General features: G+C 43.3%; 1 protein-coding gene across 1 annotated transcript; it reads right to left on the bottom strand.

Annotated features, from left to right (window-relative positions):
• Positions 1–6,389: 6,389 nt before the first annotated feature.
• Positions 6,390–15,048, bottom strand: LOC122829467. The gene has a single exon (XM_044114039.1). The coding sequence runs from the start codon at positions 13,730–13,732 to the stop codon at positions 7,712–7,714; it is 6,021 nt and encodes a 2,006-aa protein (XP_043969974.1). The 5' UTR covers positions 13,733–15,048; the 3' UTR covers positions 6,390–7,711.
• Positions 15,049–19,230: the final 4,182 nt, after the last annotated feature.

The following is a 19,230-nucleotide window of genomic DNA, read 5'->3' as shown; positions in this document are numbered from 1 at the left end:
AAAGCTGCAGTACCGTTTAGAATCTCGTCATGCAGGTTTTGCTTTGGGACCATCATCACTCTGGAGCGCCGTTGATAAACGCTGCTGAACGAGATGAAACTCTCTGCTGGTTCTGACCCACATCATCAGGTGCAACTTCAGCAGCGGTAGCAACACTGAAGGGCTCGTTTTTCCATCGGTAGATCACGTCGGTTTCAGTATCAACCGAATGCCGTCGGAGTAACCAGAGAACATGGACAGGATGTGAACCCAGAACCGTCTCACAGCACAGCAACAGCGCTGTCAACTGGTTAACCTTGAAACCTGTAGTTGTTTCACAGTGTGTGTGTGTGTGTGGGTGTGTGTGTGTGTGTGTGTGGGTGTGTGTGTGTGTGTGTGTGTGTGTGAACTCTGGATTTTAAACTCTGGCATTCAAACAGCTTCAAGGTCATTGTCTCTGAGCAGCCATGATGTTCTGGACGGGCCACAGTAAGAGCCAACATGTCAGCCTGATTTGTTTTCTCTGACACGATGAAAGAAAAAAAAAAAAAACATCTGTGAGCCAAAAAACAGAAGCAGAAACTAATTAAACTCTGAAATGTAATTAATTTGCCCACTATCTGCTGCCAGGCTGCGGTTTAACACTGGGTGGGCTTCCGGCGCCGCAGCCCATTTTGACTGGCGCTGAGCCAGAGTGGGACGCTCAGGTTCTCCTGATGAGATCATCCCCAAAAGATTGATTAAATGAACAAACTCACATCTGTCTTGGGACTGAGAAGCTACAGCAGGTCATTTGGAGAGTGAAGTGAATTTTGTGGGTAATATTGGTGTGAAAATGTTTCCATTCTGAAATAATTTATCCTAACTTGGGTTTTGGTGCAGGCTGTGACGGCTCAGAGCAAGTTTCTCGCACATTCGGCTTAAATATTGAAATATTAAATGATCCCACGAGGAGCAACGTGATTATTTTCATCTTAATAATAGAGATGAACCAGAGCAAGCAGCTAATCCATGCATGAAGCGCTGCGATAAAAAGCACCGTTGTGAAGCCTGCTTCATGTATCTGTAATGAGAATTAGCTTGTTCTGTCCTTCCCTGTGGGACTCGGAGCAGGAAGAGAGTCTTCCTTTGCTCCACTTCTTCTCCAGCGAGTGGCGAACGTCGACATGATAAATGTGATCTTTTCATGTTACTCCGGTTAATTAAAAGGCTGACACACCTGACCGGTGATGGACGAGGTCTGGGAAACTGATCCAGTTATGAAAATGATCGGATCTCATGAGAGATCTTTACGTTCTTCCACTTTACAGATCGACTGTTTATGATTTAAATTGTACCGATAGTAAAAACTACTTACTGACACCATAAAGCAACGCGGTTGGATTCATATGACACCAATGCGACTGTCTGCTAAGGCAAACAGCCAATCAGGAGCAGCATTCAGTTTCCTTGATGCTGATTGGTGGATTTTAGCTGCTTAATCCCACTGATTGCTTTCTGATATTGTGAGTTATTGATAACCTGGTTCAATGATTAAAGAAAAGGGAAAACATGCAGGTATTATTTCCAACAGATGTTTAGAACCAACTGGAGCCATGATGAAGTTCAACAGTTAAACTTATTTTGGTGATAATTAAAGGAATGTGATTAATGCAGCTGTGCTGTTATGTGTGTTTTGGATCATATGCTGCATAAAATATTACACACAATGTCAATATCAGGCATCTGTCATGCTGCAGCCTCAACATGCAGTAACATGTGAATAGAGTAAACCTGACACTTGTGTTTAAACTCTTTTAATTCTAAATCAGTTTTGAATCAAGTCGTCTATGTAGAGAATGAAATCTACAGATTATTAACGGTAAAACATCCAGTTTTCTGATGCTCCTTTCTGATCCCAGGTGTCTTCATGCTGTTAGCATGAGTAGCATCTGTTGCACAGAGCGACCTCACAGTTCGCTTTTTGTTCTGAGGACAAAACAATCAGACTGGCAGACAGCAGCAACTGTGGGGTATTTCAGATGACCGTAATATTCCTGATTTATTTCAAATGTATGTTTGTCACATTAGCTTTTAAATGAATTTGAAATAAGTTGTAATCTTGCTTTTTTACTTCTTGTTCTATTTCGATCCTGTTTTAATTAGATTTCTTTCTGCTGCTCCAACTGTCCACATTCTGTCTTTCTATCATTATTTGTTTCCTGGAAGGCCGTCTCTCTACCTCCACATCAAGCCTCGGGCTCTTTTGTGTAAATCTTATGTTAATAAACATGGAGGTTTGGTCCAGCTGTGTCCTCCATTTGGGTTCTCAGTCCTGTCAGTTTGTCACTGTTCAGTTCAGGCGCCGCGGACCCAGCAGGTCCTTCCTTTAATGAGAACAGTGTAGAAAGTCATACTTTCTAATTTGCATCCATGGTGAGAGGAAAAGTCACCTGGTGAATAATTTCAGGGACGTTGGTTTGCCTAAAGCTCATAAGACGACTTTCAGTAAAACCGAGTTGTTGGACGTTTTCCAGAGAGGATTAGAGGTTTCCTGGACACGTCTAGGTCATGAAACCTCCATGTAGCAACACAGGTCATTATGTTGTGTCTGTCACTTTGATTTATTATTTATTACGATTATTTAATATCGTTCATGTTTTAGGAAACAGAAAAGCAGAACTGACCTGGTTTACCTTTCTTGGAGTCTTTGGCCCGTTAGCGTGAGATGCTAACAACAATATCCACCATTTGCTTTGGCTCACCTGAACATTTTTATTGTGTACTGGGAGAAAAGCCAAGATGTCTCCGGCATTCAGTGTCTTTGTTTAGCGTAGCAGAGCTCTCCAGACCATCAGGACTCAATATTATCCTTTATCACCAAACTACAACCCAAATCAATTCAATTCAGTCGTGGGTTTAAGGATTAATCACCGGATGGCATCAAAGAATGATTAATGATCGTTTGTTACCGACTCAGCTGCTGCTTTCATTGAAAATCTAAAAATCTACTCAGCAGGAGTCTGTGGACTGTTGGGAAGATTAATTGTCTGTAAATCCAGTATTAGTGGTTGGATTCATGTTGTGCCCTTTGGCAAGGCACGTCAACCCCACGTTACCTACCGATCTGTGCATCATAATGAGTGACTGGACGGCTGGTTAAAGCGCTCTGAGCGCTCGGTTCATTTTTGTTATTGAAAAACTCAGATTTCAAAGCTAAATCAGTAGAATGTTAAAAATTCAGGACTGAGTTCAATGGTGGTGCAACACTGGAGCAGCGTTACGGCTACTCCTAATTTATATACTGAAGTATGGTTCCAATACAATAAGTAAGAATTATTTCCATGGTTCAGAATTATAATCTTTACTTTAAATGTCCTGAATTTCCTGGTTTCCTCTGTGATTGTGATGCTCTTTCCCAAGAGAATAACTGATTCTGTGTTTTGCTCCATCTCTTTTAGCTAATGCTAAAGGAAGTGACCTATAGGGAACGCAGCTCAGTTAGAGGCTAACAAAGGGAATTACAAACTGCTGCTTGACGCCATTTTGCTCTGTTAGCCCATGAAGATAGCATGAACAAAAGGACCAGCTGTATTTTAGTTCATGAATTCAACTCACTGACTCTTCTTCAACCTCATACATCAGGAACCCAGTGGAGAAAGGATCATTCCCCACAACAGATAATACAGAGCAGATCACAGGACGGATCCAGCAGAGCTCTGATCTTCATGAGTCAAACAAATCTCCTGCCTGGGTCTCTGCCATCAACCCTGGGAACTCAGTCGCTGTTTTCAGCCAAAGTTTCACACAGATTCACAATCTCTTCCTTTGCTACCAAACTGAGACTGAAAACAGGCAGAAGGGGAGACAGAGGAAGTTTAAGTCATCCTGTTCTTTTCAAAGAGTCATATCTCTAATATCTCGAAGGTGCATCAATGTGAAGGTCAGGTTTGTTGTATTGACACAATGATGCTGCATGTTGAGGAAAAACTTTCCTTTTGCAAACTGATGGTTTGTTGTGGCTGATAAAATTCCCACTGAAGACCAACAGAAGGTTTCTGGAGTCGTAGTGAAATTCCTGATCATCTCTAAAAAGTCTTGATGGGAGCGCTGGGATCAGAATGGGAAAATGAAAATCCATCTGGTCGGTGTGTCTCTGTAGTAAAACATCATTCAGTCTCCAGCCAATGAGAAACAGCTTCTGTCAGAAATCTCATATTGTTATGAGAAGCTGAGGTTTGTGTCGGTGTGAAATGGCCGTTCTCACACACATGAGTGACGGCTTATTTAGATGCAGAGCAGCAGCGACCAGACCTCCTTTCATATTAATGACCTGCAGCTCTGCAGCCTGAAGTAATAAAAGGTTTTACTCCTCGTTCTTTGACTTACTGACAACAGTTGGAGCCTTTTCACCGACAGTGAAATGAGGGGCGTTCTGCTGGTTAACGTTGGTGTGAAACCTGGACGTTGCCCTGGGTGTAGAGTGAAACCTCACTCAGTCCTCCCCGGAGAGGAGAAATGAAGGATTTCTGCTTGGAACCGACGCTCCGTCTGGCTCTCGCTGCATTCTGGGGGAACGTTATTAATCAGACCTGTGGATGCTGCTGACATTCAGTTTTCCACAACAGATCTCTTTGGGGTGACACAGTAATCATAAATATCCTCGTCTCCCTGAGTTTTATCTCATACATTTTGACTGTCTGCTGCGGCAGTCAGACGCTCCGCGGTGTTAGTTTGGCCCAGAAATCCCCTGCCTCCATCAGACAGTCTCCACCCTATTTTTCCAGAGTGTGAGGTAATTACCTCCCCATGAATTCACTGATGACTAGATCTGCAGCAGATATGATAAAAATAGCTGACAGGGAATTTGACATAATAGCCACATTGTCTCATGGAGAAAGGAGCTCCTAATGAATTCAGATGAGGCTCACCTCCATAATTATCTCCGTGTCATTCGGATGAGGCGTTTTGTTTGGAAAGGCTGCCGCTGTTTGCTGAGCAAAAGTGACTCTCTGGCGACTTTTGGACAACCTTGGTGTGAAGTTTGTGATGACTTTGTCAGGACTGAAAACGCTGCTCTGCAAGATATCTCTGGAAGATAATCGAATGGAGTCTGGTGATCGCTCTGTGGCGGCGTCTTTATTTGCAGCATAAAAGCAGCTGTTAGTTCAATCCAATTCCCAGCTGTGGGCCCGTTTATGAGCCCAAAGAAAAGTTCAAGACTGGTGAACAAAACGAATCCTTAATCCTCAGAAGCTGCTTGAGGTGGGCAGAGATGGGAATACTTCTGCAAAGGAAAGTCTGCAGCCTTTTAACAAGCTTTTAATTTATTTTTTTAGCCCAAAAATGCTTTTCAGCCAACACATTAACAGCCCCCCTGAGTGTATTAAGTGGAGAGCTATGCTGAATGTGATCAAGGTTAAGGACTTTCATGTTGGTGCTTTATGGGTCAGTTTTTCCAGCCAAGGTCAGGCTGGATCTGAATTACTCCCACAGGTATGTTTGGCTACATTAATTGCATTATAATTCTTATCAGAGCTGACCTGTAAAAGCCAAAGCCTCACTTAGAAAATGAGCGTCCTGGGCTTTGTGTTGTCCTGTAAAAACAGGCGGAGAACGGGCTGCTGGCTGTCAGGAGGATGCAGGGTTCGTCCTCCACACGCTGCAGGGGGAATCTTATCAGAGGCTGCAGGGATCTGCTGCCTCAGCCGTTTCTGGAGCCGCGGTGAGCCGCTCCATAATGCACCGTCCTCTGAGGATTTCATTCAGAGAACAAACCTGTAATTATCTCCTCGTGTTGTAACGACAAAGAGAAAAATGCTTTGGTGGCTCACTCCACAGAGCAATAATTGGAGCAGAGGAAGAACATGTTGCGCTGTGTCATAAGCATAAATCTGAGTTCTACATAGAAAAGAGATGAGAGGCATATTTTACATGAACTTCATATTTTATATGAACTTCATATTTTACATGAACTTCATATTTTACATGAACTTCATATTTTACATGAACTTCATATTTTATTTGCAACTTCCTGTTTTTAGAAACTCTTCTGAGATTAACTGCACAGTAGAAACGTGTCCATACTTAAATAGGTCCATGTTTTACTCGTGTTCATTTGGCTCCTGGTCAGTTTTCAGACGGATCCTTCAGATAAACTCCAGGTCATTTCATCACTGCTTCCTGAGGAGAGTCGTTCTGTCTGAGCTCACATCAACGCAGCAGGAGAATCCCACCAACTTCTGATCTTTTCGCTCAAATGCAACCTGTACCCAACTTTTAAAACATCAGCCTGAACCTCCAAAAAGATCTGATTTGTGTCAGTAAATCAGATGTGCATCAGATTGTTCTTAAAGCTTCTCCATTCAGGTTGAATTTAGTCTGACTTTCACATCATCGATGTGCCACAAGCATCATTGTAGCGCTTTCTGTCATCTATGCTAGATTTAACGCTTCGGGTTCGTAAAGCTAACTGTAACACCCCATGGTCCTGCCAGTGAAACTGAGTATGTCTGACCCAGAAATAAGGACACTTTATAAGAATAAAGAATTTATTTACTAACTCAAGAAATAGAAATGAAACTGTACCACAGTCATCACTGTGGGAACCGTATTTAGACCCAAATGTCTTTTTGTTACCTTTACAAATATTAACACAAATAACAAATAAAAGTACACACGACTTTATCACCCTACAGGTTGATAAATAGGGACTCTCCCTCTGTAGTAAACACCTCAATAGTTTGAAAGTAACTTATTTATAACTTTCCGGAACACATAACAGTTCTTACTTATAATATAAAGTCCATACCATAACTGGCACTGTTTAATTGGTGGGCCCACCAAACAAAAGAAAACAAATAAATGCCGGCAAAATAGTCATTAAAACCCCCGTTGCAGGCCTGTTATTGACTCCACTCACCCCGGGTTCTCAACCCAAATGATGAAGGTAAGTTCCCGACAACTCCTGTCTCCTGACAGCAGTCGAACCCCGCACTACTTTATCCACGAAGGTGAAGAAAATCCAAACCTCGACCCAACGCAGGTGCAGCAGATCTCTCCGGGTCCACCGTCTCCTTGGCAACCCTCCGATTCAGCTCACCGAACGCGTCGCTCTCGGTCCTTCAGCGGTCCTCAGTCGGTTCTCAGTCGGTTCTCCAACCACTCTGTTGTTGCACAGGTGAGCAAGCTATATTGGCCCAACTGCTCACCCAAAGTCCCAGCGGCACTCCGCCAAGTCAACCCGCCAACGTCCTCACCGCGCGCTCTCTCCTATCCTTCTTCTTCTCTTCCTTTTTTCGCTCTCCTGTTGTCCCGCCCCCCGGCCAATCAGATTTCAGGAGAATAGCAATTACCCAATAGCAATTGTCCACACAGCATCCTTGTCTGTCACACCTCGTGTTGAGGTGTGCTTTCCATATAAACTATACCATAATAGTTCTTCTCTTAAAGAAACAGAACACCACATATTAACCAGTCTTTTACTTTGACTTTTTAAGTTATTTTTTCTCCCACCATAAGTCTAGGAAATTATTATATCTTACTTTAAGATATTAATTTACATGCATTAAATATGTTAACCTTGTCATTTTTTTAAAACAACAATAACACATTTCTGGGAACCCAGAGGGTTACACCCTCCCCTGGCTAAATGTCTGGATGTCCCCATCAGACAACTCTCTAAGTGTTAAAAGAGTTGAGAAACTCTCCTAGCTGGGAACCCAACAGGTTACATCCTCCCCGGGTTAAATGTCTAGATGTCCCCATCAGACTGTTCTGTATGCAACAAACTCTCAAAACTGCAGCTTGCTACTCTATGAACCGGGACATTGCAGGGCGGATGACAGACAATAGTGGGATCTTCCTCAGGATCTGTGGTTATGTATATCCTCACCCCTCTGTGCACAATGACCAATGGCTTGTCTGTGGGCTTTCCAGGCTCGTCGTAGCTCAGACGGATGACAGGCTTAACCAGTCGTTTAGTAGCAGGAACACTGGTAGAGTTAACTTCATCATCAGACATACTAGATGTTGGGACGTCTCCCACCTCCAGCCCTGTGTCCGCCACAGGGTCTTCTGACGAAAGTATATCACCTGTGTCCTCTTCTACAACTGCGTCGTGGTCAAGCCCTCCCTCCTCATTGCATGACAGAGTTGGTCCGCCAAGATCTCTTTCAGAGATGACATCAGATCTGTCATTAGCAAGGGACAATAACTGGACAGTTGGAGGGCGTGTTAACCAGGCATCCTGGACAACTCCTCTGCAGAACTGCCGAGGGACATCTTCATCATCTTCAGAATCCTCATCCCTCGCTTCCTCTGCTGAATGCTGCACCTCATACTGGGCTTTAGCTACATCAGTGGACCTGGTGGAAGGTCTCTGAGGCAGACAGCTTCTTTCAGTGAGGTCTGGAATTCTCACCAGAATCCCTATTGGTAGCAGATGATCTCTGTGCAGAGTCTTTACTACCCCTTGTCCACTTTCAGGTTTTACCCGATACACAGGTAAGTTAGGGAGCTTTCCAACAACCACATAAGGTTGCGGATTCCACTTCCCCTTTAACTTGTGTTTTCCAGGGATTCCCAAGGCTCGAATAAGAACCCGATCTCCGTCCTCCAGGTTCTGAGCTCGAACCCTGCCATCATAGCTTCTCTTGTTTTTCTGATGATTCTTGTTGGAAGCCTCTGTCGCAAGATGGCAAGCATGACGGAGCTCTTTTCTCAGTTTGTCCACATATTGATGATGTTTAATGTCTTCTTCTCCAGCTTGAGACAACCCAAAACACACATCCACAGGCAGACGAGCCTCCCGCCCAAACATCAGGAAGTATGGTGAATATCCTGTGGCCTCATTACGAGTACAGTTATAAGCATGAACCATAGAGGCCACATGCTGACTCCATTTTTGTTTGTCCTGTGGCTCGAGAGTGCCCAACATAGACAAGAGAGTGCGATTAAAGCGCTCTGGCTGGGGATCCCCTTGGGGATGATAGGGTGTAGTTCTTGATTTCTTTATCCCCAGCATATTAAGGAGCTCTTTTATCAGAGAACTCTCAAAATCACGCCCTTGGTCAGAGTGGATTCGGCGTGGTAAGCCATAGTGCACAAAGAACTTTTCTAGCAGAACTTTAGCAACTGTAGTAGCTCTTTGGTTGCTAGTGGGTATGGCCTGAGCATACCGAGTAAAATGATCGGTAATAACGAGTACATTGGCCACCCCACGAGAATCTGGCTCGATAGACAAGAAGTCTATACAGACCAAGTCTAATGGGCCTCGACTTGTGATCTGGTGTAGGGGACTCGTTTTGCGAGGCAAGGTCTTGTGAGCCACACAAACCCCACAAGTCTTGACATAATGCTCAATGTCATGTGCCATTTTCGGCCAATAGAACCGATCCCGCACCAACTCGGTTGTTTTTTCAATACCGAGGTGCCCAAAATCATCATGCAACTGCTTTAATACTTGCAGCCGATGTTTTGGAGGAAGCACCAACTGGAACACTTCCTTTCCGGTAGGCCTTATAAGCCTCCTGTACATCAGTCCATTCTTTATCTGCAACTTCTCTTTCTCTCGCTGTAGCAGAATGGCCTCCTGATGCTCAGTCTGGAAGCTACAGGGCCAATGTCCAGCTTTTATCTCATTTTTAATCTTTCCAATAGCTTCGTCTGAGTCTTGTTCATTTTGTAGGTCTGTCAGGCTGAACTGTTGTACTGGGTTCTCACCAAGAGAGATGGGGTACACATACAGATCAGGAATGGCAGATGGGGAAACACCCAGTTGATCCACACACCGTGTGTTTCCAGAGAACCCAGCCACACTTACAGTTTTGCACAGAGCTTTCACTCCAGAGGGAGGTATCCACCCCTCCTCTTCAGAGTTTGCATTTCTGGAAAGCAGGTCGGCATCAATATTCTCCCGACCTGGTCGATACTGTATGCCAAAATCATAGGTGGACAGGGCAGCCAACCATCTATGACCTGCAGCACTTAGTTTGGCCGTAGTAAGGACATAGGTCAGTGGGTTGTTGTCGGTTCTCACAGTGAACTTGGCTCCGTACAAGTAGTCGTGCAACTTATCAACCACAGCCCACTTGAGTGCAAGGAACTCGAGTTGATGGACCGGATAATTTCTCTCAGAGTTTCTCAGCTTTCGACTGGCAAAGGCTACAGGACGCAAGCCTTCTGGATGTTCCTGGTTGAGCACAGCACCTAGCCCATCAAAGCTGGCATCTACATGCAATATGTAGGGCTTAGTTGGATCTGCAAATGCCAGGACTGGTGCAGTTGTAAGGCACTGTATTATTTTCTTAAAAGCAGTAGTACAGGCCAAAGTCCACCTGTCCCCAAAGGGTTCAGATTTTTTAAGGTAGACCGAATTGGAGTTAACTGCTTTCTGTCCTTTTTTAACAGGAGGGTAGCCTTTGGTTAAGTCTGTCAGGGGCCTCACAATGGACGAGTAGTTGGCAATGAATCGTCTGTAGTAGCCACAGAAACCCAAAAACGACTGAAGGCTCTTAAGATCAGTAGGCTGCTCCCAGTTAAGGACTGCTTTGATTTTTTCTGGATCAGTAGAAATTCCTGAAGCAGACACAATGTGGCCGACATATTTGACCTGAGGTTGACAGAACTGACACTTATTAATAGACACCTTCAGACCATATTCTTGTAGTCGATCCAATACTTTGAGGAGACGTTCCTCATGTTCCTCTAGTGTCCGGCCGAACACTATTAGGTCATCCAGGTATACTAAACATTGCAGGAGGTTCATGTCTCCGACAGCCTTTTCCATTAACCTTTGAAAGGTAGCCGGGGCTCCTGTTATGCCTTGGGGCATACGCTCAAACTGGAAGAACCCTAGGGGGCAGATAAAGGCTGTTTTCTCCTTGTCTTGCTCAGCCATGCCAATCTGGTAATAGCCATTTCGAAGATCCAATACAGAAAACCAGCGGCTTCCTGTCATACAATCCAAAGCTTCATCAATCCTAGGAACTGTGTATTGATCAGGGATTGTTCGCGCATTCAGGGTGCGGTAATCAATACACATCCTGATGGAGCCATTCTTTTTTCTTGCCACCACGATGGGCGAAGCATAAGGACTACGTGACTCCTTTATTATTCCTGCTGCCAGCAGTTTCTGCAGATGACTTCGCACGTCATCAATATCGGCAGGGGCAAGACGTCTGGATCTCTCTCGAAAAGGTCGTGAGTCACTGAGGCGGATGGTATGCTCGACTCCTCTGGCCAGTCCAACATCCCATTCCTCAAGGGAGAACACTCCTGCTTTCTCTGATAGCTTATGAGCCAGCCTCTCCTTCCAGGCACTTGGGATTGGAGAGTCGCCAAAATCAAACAATCCAGGATCTATTGTTTGACCTGACTCTTTGCTTTTGGGCAACTCAGTCACAACGTTGGCTTTATGAATACATGCCACAATGGTGCCTTTAGGGATGGCTTTGGTTTTTATGGATTCGTTTTTTAGCACCAGTGAGAAGTTGTTTAGATTCATATCAGATGGTAAGAGGACACACGGTGGCACCATTATTCCATCTGGGAGAGAGGGCTGCTCAGGAGGCTCAACCACCAACATATCCTGCTCCCAGGACTCTTTTGCAATGACTTTACAGGCTGCCAGGGCTGAGCCACCAGGGGGAACCTTAAGAGGTCCAGGACCCATCCATTTTATGTGTCCAACACTATCATCCAGCTGGACTGAGGGGCGTTCCTGTTTAAATGTTTTTGGTGTGCTGACAGAAACACGCCAAGCTCGAGCATGTCCAGGGCCTTCAGCTTCATCTGAACTCTTGGGCTGGTGATGAAAACGACAGGCATTGGTTCCCATGATTACTGGGGCCTGATCTGGACCCTTAGGGTCGGGGCAGACTAAGGCTAACACTGTCGTTGGCTCTGAGTGAAAACCATCAGCCAAGAACTCAACATTCATAGCTATATAGCCCTTGTATGGATAGCAGGATTCACTGAGCCCCCAGAGGGCCAAGCTAGAAATAGGATGAAGAGGTAAGTGGGACAAATGGTCTGTGTACCAGCTTTCAAATATTATGGTAACACTAGAACCACTGTCCATCAGGGCGTTGGTTGGTTGACCTTCAATGATTACTTTACTGAGGGAGGCCTCCCCTACTAGTCCCTTAGGGATGCCTGTAGCATGTTGGGCATCAACTGCATTCCTTTTGACAGAGCAGTTGGTATTTGAGGTCTCTTTTGCTTGTTTGTTTGTCTCATTTCTTTTTTGTCTTTTTAGAGAACGGATCAGTTTCTGAATGACTTTGCCTTGGTCTTCGGGGGCTGTACAATGAGTAGACACATGTCCTCCTTCCCCACACCTGTAACAGAAGAAATCCTCTTCATCATGGTTGGTGTGAGTTGTTCTTTGGCTACTAAGGTGAGGGGGAGCTTTATTCACTTTATTTGCTTTGTTTTCTGGTCTCCATCTTGCACCTTTAGTCTGAGGAGGATTTGTGTGTGTCACAGTCATCATGTTGAGATGATGTTGCACATCCTCAACTTGTTTTCTTAAAGCCTGAACTTCATAATTTTTTCTGGGTTTCAGGTCATCTGTGTGGAATGCATTTTGAGCATTCGAGGTGGCTTTTAACTGACCAGTTGTGAGTTCAGACACTTGGGACTGCAGCATTTTGACTTGAGCCTGCAGCTCCTGAACTTCAGATTCTGAATTATTTTCATCTTCCACCCTCACTTGCCTGACAAATGGTCTAGCAGAAGGAGCAACATTTTTCTTCCTTACTGCTTGTTGAAACTCTTCTTCTCTGATTTCATTCAACAGTGTCAGGAAGGGAGGAGGATTACGCTTTCTTTCTCTTAGGCGTAACTGTAGTAACATTATTTCGGACTCTGTGGTTCCACGAAGGAGCTGGTCCACACGTGCACTGTCTCTCATATTGGGAGTTATCCCTCCTCGCTGAACCACTTTTGTTAGCTTTCGCTCTACTCTCCGTAAGAAATCAGAAAGTCTTTCACCTGAGCTTTGGCGCAAGGCTCTGAAGGAGAAGTAGAGATCTTCAGGACTCTCTGGTGATCCAAATGCTTTTTCTAGAGCTTCAATATATTCCTCTGGGGATGCATCTGGATCATTAGCTCTTACAGCTTGAGCAATCTCCAGAGCGGGTCCTTTCAGGCTTTCTACGATCCTTTTCCTTTTCTCTCGAAAGGAACAGTCACTCTCATCCACCATTAGCTGTGCTTGCTCCATCCATGTCTCCAAACTCTCCTCTCCTGGAGGTGTGGGACTTATGCCAGAATATGTTCGGAGACGCCTGAAGACATTACTTTCTTGGGCAGGCTTCATTGTCTTTGCTAGCAGATCACCAACAGCTCTGATGATCGACTCTGCCGAGTTTCCTGGCATAGCTTCTGATGATAGCATTTCTGGTGCAGCTGCTTCTTCAGTAGATGTAGAACTATTTTGTGAGAGAGGATCCATTTGTCTCTTTTCAGGGTTGATGTTTTCTTCATCTGCAGGCCCATGCAATGTCCACAGTTCACCTCCTTCAATAGGTGGCACATCCAGAGGTATAGTTTTTGTGTTTACTCTTTCACTACACTCGCATAAAACCATCAAGGACTGTGATTGAGGGTTAAACATACGCCCTCTCACCCTAACTCGTCCTAGAACTTTGATAGTCATCAAAGTTTCTTCAATGTGCTTAACTGTGGTCTCTACGGGGACCTGTTTTACTACAAGTGCATGGGATGCATCTAAGCCCTCCCCTGTACACCAATTTTCCAACAAAGACATTTTGTAGTTAATGTTTTACTAACTTATTTCTGTTTTGGAAAGTCTTAAGTAGTTTTTACTTTTCCCTTGTTAAACTACAGGTTCAATTTAACCAAGTTAGTAATCTGGGTCAGAAAAAAAAACAGCTTAACTAAAGAAACCTTGGGGACTAGCTTTCACATGCAAGTTTATTTTATTGTTTACTTATTTATTTTTATTGTTTTTCGAATTTTAATCCCAGCGGTGCCTCCATTTATGTAGCGCTTTCTGTCATCTATGCTAGATTTAACGCTTCGGGTTCGTAAAGCTAACTGTAACACCCCATGGTCCTGCCAGTGAAACTGAGTATGTCTGACCCAGAAATAAGGACACTTTATAAGAATAAAGAATTTATTTACTAACTCAAGAAATAGAAATGAAACTGTACCACAGTCATCACTGTGGGAACCGTATTTAGACCCAAATGTCTTTTTGTTACCTTTACAAATATTAACACAAATAACAAATAAAAGTACACACGACTTTATCACCCTACAGGTTGATAAATAGGGACTCTCCCTCTGTATTAAACACCTCAATAGTTTGAAAGTAACTTATTTATAACTTTCCGGAACACATAACAGTTCTTACTTATAATATAAAGTCCATACCATAACTGGCACTGTTTAATTGGTGGGCCCACCAAACAAAAGAAAACAAATAAATGCCGGCAAAATAGTCATTAAAACCCCCGTTGCAGGCCTGTTATTGACTCCACTCACCCCGGGTTCTCAACCCAAATGATGAAGGTAAGTTCCCGACAACTCCTGTCTCCTGACAGCAGTCGAACCCCGCACTACTTTATCCACGAAGGTGAAGAAAATCCAAACCTCGACCCAACGCAGGTGCAGCAGATCTCTCCGGGTCCACCGTCTCCTTGGCAACCCTCCGATTCAGCTCACCGAACGCGTCGCTCTCGGTCCTTCAGCGGTCCTCAGTCGGTCCTCAGTCGGTTCTCAGTCGGTTCTCAGTCGGCTCTCCAACCACTCTGTTGTTGCACAGGTGAGCAAGCTATATTGGCCCAACTGCTCACCCAAAGTCCCAGCGGCACTCCGCCAAGTCAACCCGCCGACGTCCTCACCGCGCGCTCTCTCCAATCCTTCTTCTTCTCTCTCTTTTTTCGCTCTCCTGTTGTCCCGCCCCCCGGCCAATCAGATTTCAGGAGAATAGCAATTACCCAATAGCAATTGTCCACACAGCATCCTTGTCTGTCACACCTCGTGTTGAGGTGTGCTTTCCATATAAACTATACCATAATAGTTCTTCTCTTAAAGAAACAGAACACCACATATTAACCAGTCTTTTACTTTGACTTTTAAAGTTATTTTTTCTCCCACCATAAGTCTAGGAAATTATTATATCTTACTTTAAGATATTAATTTACATGCATTACATATGTTAACCTTGTCATTTTTTTAAAACAACAATCACATTTCTGGGAACCCAGAGGGTTACATCATTATTCTGCACCTGAAGAAACCAGAGACACTAAATCTGGATGTAAACAGTGACTGAAATCAGAATTATGAATAATTATGAATCATTATCACCTCACAGTCCCACCACTCTTGGTTCTGACGCCACATCCAAACTAAACAAGTCAAAATACCAGTCCTGCTTTTGAGATGTTCTGATGTTGTAACGATTCTGTTGGTTATTGTTGCTTGAAAATTTGTAATTGATTGATAGATCAATTTGTTCTTCCATCAACGTGCTGCTGCTGCTGCGTGACGTCTGTCCTCTAAACATTCACACTGGAGTCTGATTGCAGTGGCGCCATTCAGTAGTGAACCACTGCAAACAGATGAAGTGAATTCTGGATCTGTACTTTTGCAAAACAAAACATGTAATTGATTAATCTTGTTAAATTCCTGGTCCTAAAATAAAACTCTTACTGTCTTTGGTTCTGTTTCTGTCAGGAAACTATCTGTCTCTGAACAGTCAGACTGGACTGACCATAAAGGAAAAAATACAGATCCTAAGCAGGAGCCTTGAGGAACTCCACAGTTTAGAAAGGAAAACCTGGACAGAACAACTTCTGCTTTACAGAAATGATCATCATGGTTCACCAGGATAATTATGCTCTAATGACAGCAAGATTAAAAGAGCAGAATCATCAGAGTTAAAAGCAGATCATTAAAACTTTCTGTTCTGTTTTTAAAACCAAACTGAAATCCCTCCAGCCTGAGTTTTCTCCTCAGGCTGGAGGGTTTCACCTGCTGTCATTTCTCAGAGTTAAAGGCCTCCAGGAGTTTGTCTTCCTCAGATAAATGGCAGAAGTTGAAGGTTTTCAGAAGTCAAACTTTACCTGACTCCATAAATGCCACATTAGAGATACAACCACTGCTTTCTATAAAACACCCATCAGTTACACGACTTCCCACACTTTTAAGAGTACCATTTTCTGTAAAGTGGAGAGATCAAGCACAGGCAGCCTGAGGGCGGTAATTCAGTTATGTCTCTCTCAGGTGGAGAGGAGAGCTGGATCTTAAAACCTCTGGATACAACTAAAGTTAGGAAATGACACTTGCAGCCCTGAGGGTCATTAATTATTAGAGCATAATTAATCTAACATGTCACGTCCGGCTTGTTAGCGCCGGCGCTCAAAGTAAAACAAACGACCATCAAAATGCACCGTCCAGCCCGCATTGTCAACAAGGATTCCTTAGAGGTTGAAATGGATAAAAAGGGGCTGGAATAATGAATAATTTATCATAGCAAATTAATTTCATGCTCCGCCAGCGTCCTGGACAACAGCACAGTGTGTGACATCCTGAAACGATTATGCAATTCTCCCGGCTGGACCGAGACTTTACGCTCCTGCTGGAGCCTGAAAAGGACTTTGTGTTCAGTTGTGTGGTTCAGTCTCCTGCTATTAACAGACCAGCATTAATGCTCATGTTTATTTAATGGTTTATTAATAAGAACCCTGTGGTTGGTCTTTCTAATCAAATCTTGATTACATGAGTCTAATCAGCACACATGTCTCATTAGTCAGCCAGTAGCATAAACGCTCAGCTCCACGCAGAAACCAATGAGCTGCTCTGCAGATCGTTTTGGAGAAAACATTCCACCAGTTTACAGTCAGAATGACGACCGCTGTTTGGTTTTAAAATAAAGAAACTTTATTCTCCTCAGCTGCTGTTCAGGGAGAATATGAACTCATGTGACAGTTTGCTCAGCTTGGCTGCAAACGTGAGTTAAATTATGCAAATTCATCCCAACATAAATAGTTTCCAGTGGTTTAAAATGCAAATAATCTGTAATTGTGACATTGAGCAACATTGTTTTTGACAGTAATGGCTGATCTTTATGTTTAGCTGCTTCATGCAGATGTGAGTTGAAACAGGAACTGTCGTTTCAGACATGGATCACATGGGGAACTTCATCCGTTACTGTCCTACAGAAAGTTCTCCTGGCTCACAGCTGTCGGGTTTTTAACAGGCCGTTCTTCCTGTTGAACGGGAGTCATTTGTTTCCACTGTCTCCACATGCTTGCTCACTATGAAGAACGTCTGGGAAGTCATTATGTTTGTACGGTTAGCCAGGCTGATGCTAAATCACTAAAGCACTAATTTGAATTCAAGTTATTTCAACACTGAGCACCAATTTAAACTGGACATTATAATTTACATCTTCTATTTTTACTCATGTTTATATCTCCTCCTCTGTCTGGTTTTATTTAGTTCTTGTTTCTTGTTTGAAATAAAAAACAACAGAGAATACAAGGAGAGGAAATGGAACAGTTTCCCTCCATTTCAGAATAAGAGCATGGATATAATCATTTCAATAAATCAAAAATTCTTATCAGTTGATAATTAAACTCAGATGTCAAACTTTATTCAACTGAGAGTTTAAAAATAGGGAAGTAAATTAAAAGTTTTATAGTTTATATGGAAAAATGAAGTTAAGGGAATCCAAGTCTGCTAAATGTTTTTAAAGTTAGTAAAATGAGAGATGAAACTAATAGTTGCTCTTTCCTGTTGGCCGCTGGATGTTGGTCTGAAGATGATTTCCACACATTTATGTATATTTGGTGTTAGAATAATTAAAATAATGTTACAATAAAGACAAACTCTGTGGAAACTTTTTGAAAGTTTTACTGGTTTTTCAGTTCTGGTTGAGGCTCGACATTTTTCCAGTGTCACCAGTGAGTCAAACTTGGTCACAGCTGTTAAATGAAGGAGGAATCAGTTCCTCACCAAAGTACATATGAAGTCCCACAATTTTATTTTTGAATAAGTGACAACTGAGAGAAGCGACCCAGAAGTGTCAGAGCGGCTGCCGTTACAAGACACAGATGGAGTCTTACAGCTCAGGCAGGAAAGTAAAAACTATTTTCTAAGTTTTTACAGCCGGCATGGAGACGGATCTTCTCTTCCTGCTCGTATCACCAGATCACTTCTCAATTTAGCATCTGTCATTAGGACTGAGGACTGTTTCACTGCAAAACAGAGAAAAACTGATAAAATCATGTTGTTTGTTTCTCCAGGAAAGAACCGAGGACAGATAAGTGGTTACAGAGAAAAGACACTTTGATTCTTTTGTTTGTAAAGTATCCAATCAGATCTTTCCTCTAAAAAAAACATTTCATTTAGCACATCAGTAAAATGAGAATGGAAACAAAAGTATTCATCATCCTGGAGCATTTCCATCATTTGTTCACCTGTAACCACGACAACCAGACCTACATACAACCAGAGCCAGAATAACAACATTCATCTGGTAGAACGGCCTAGTCAAAGCCCAGACGGATTGAGGTTTCACTGAACAGAACGGGGGAAAGGTTTTATGAAAACCTAAACATCAGGACTCACTGCAGCTCTCAGATTCAGACCTGTAAAGATTTTTGAATCATTTTTCCTCCAAACAGTTTTGTGTTGATGAAATTGTTCTGCTGCAGAAGTTCTCCTCCGTGCTCCGGCTGCCGCTCTGTGATGGACGAGGCGGCGCTCTGACTCCAACATAACCTTTCAGGAATTAGATGATGTGGTGAGTTAACATGCTGCCGTTCCCTCCGGTCAGGTTTGATCCACAGTCTGCGTCTCCGCCGGCCTTTTAGCTTCCAGAAGGTTCTGCTGAGAACCGTCCGGACCCGGAGCAGGCTGGACACGGACAGATACGCACATGAATATAATCCAATCCCAGGCAGGAAGTCTCTGAGCTGGGAGTCAGATGCAAATCTTTTTATGTTTCCTGTTTCTGTACAGGTCTAATGTTTATCTCAGATGAAGAATGACCAGAGAGGAAGACTCACAGCAGCAACCCACACAGAACCACAGGTTCTGATTCCCAGTGGAACCTTTCAGTCCTGATCCTTCAGGAGTATTCATGGTGTTTTAACTTTTCCCAGTGTAATATATCAGGATCTTAACTGAAAGACAAACAGGTGAAAGTTTGTCAAAGTGATATTTGTTCTCAAAAAGTAAAATCTGTAACTGTGGAAACAAGTTACAGATTTCTGAAGGAGTTGGACAAAA

The sequence above is a fragment of the Gambusia affinis genome, linkage group LG04 (genome assembly GCF_019740435.1).
Source record: "Gambusia affinis linkage group LG04, SWU_Gaff_1.0, whole genome shotgun sequence".
Taxonomy (NCBI): Eukaryota; Metazoa; Chordata; class Actinopteri; order Cyprinodontiformes; family Poeciliidae; genus Gambusia; species Gambusia affinis.
The sequence above is the reverse complement of the archived record's forward strand: the minus strand, read 5'-3'. Positions and strand labels throughout refer to the sequence as shown.

Excerpts from the sequence above, each read along its gene's own strand:
- LOC122829467 (XM_044114039.1), bottom strand. The coding sequence starts at position 13,732 with ATGTCTTTGTTGGAAAATTGGTGTACAGGGGAGGGCTTAGATGCATCC.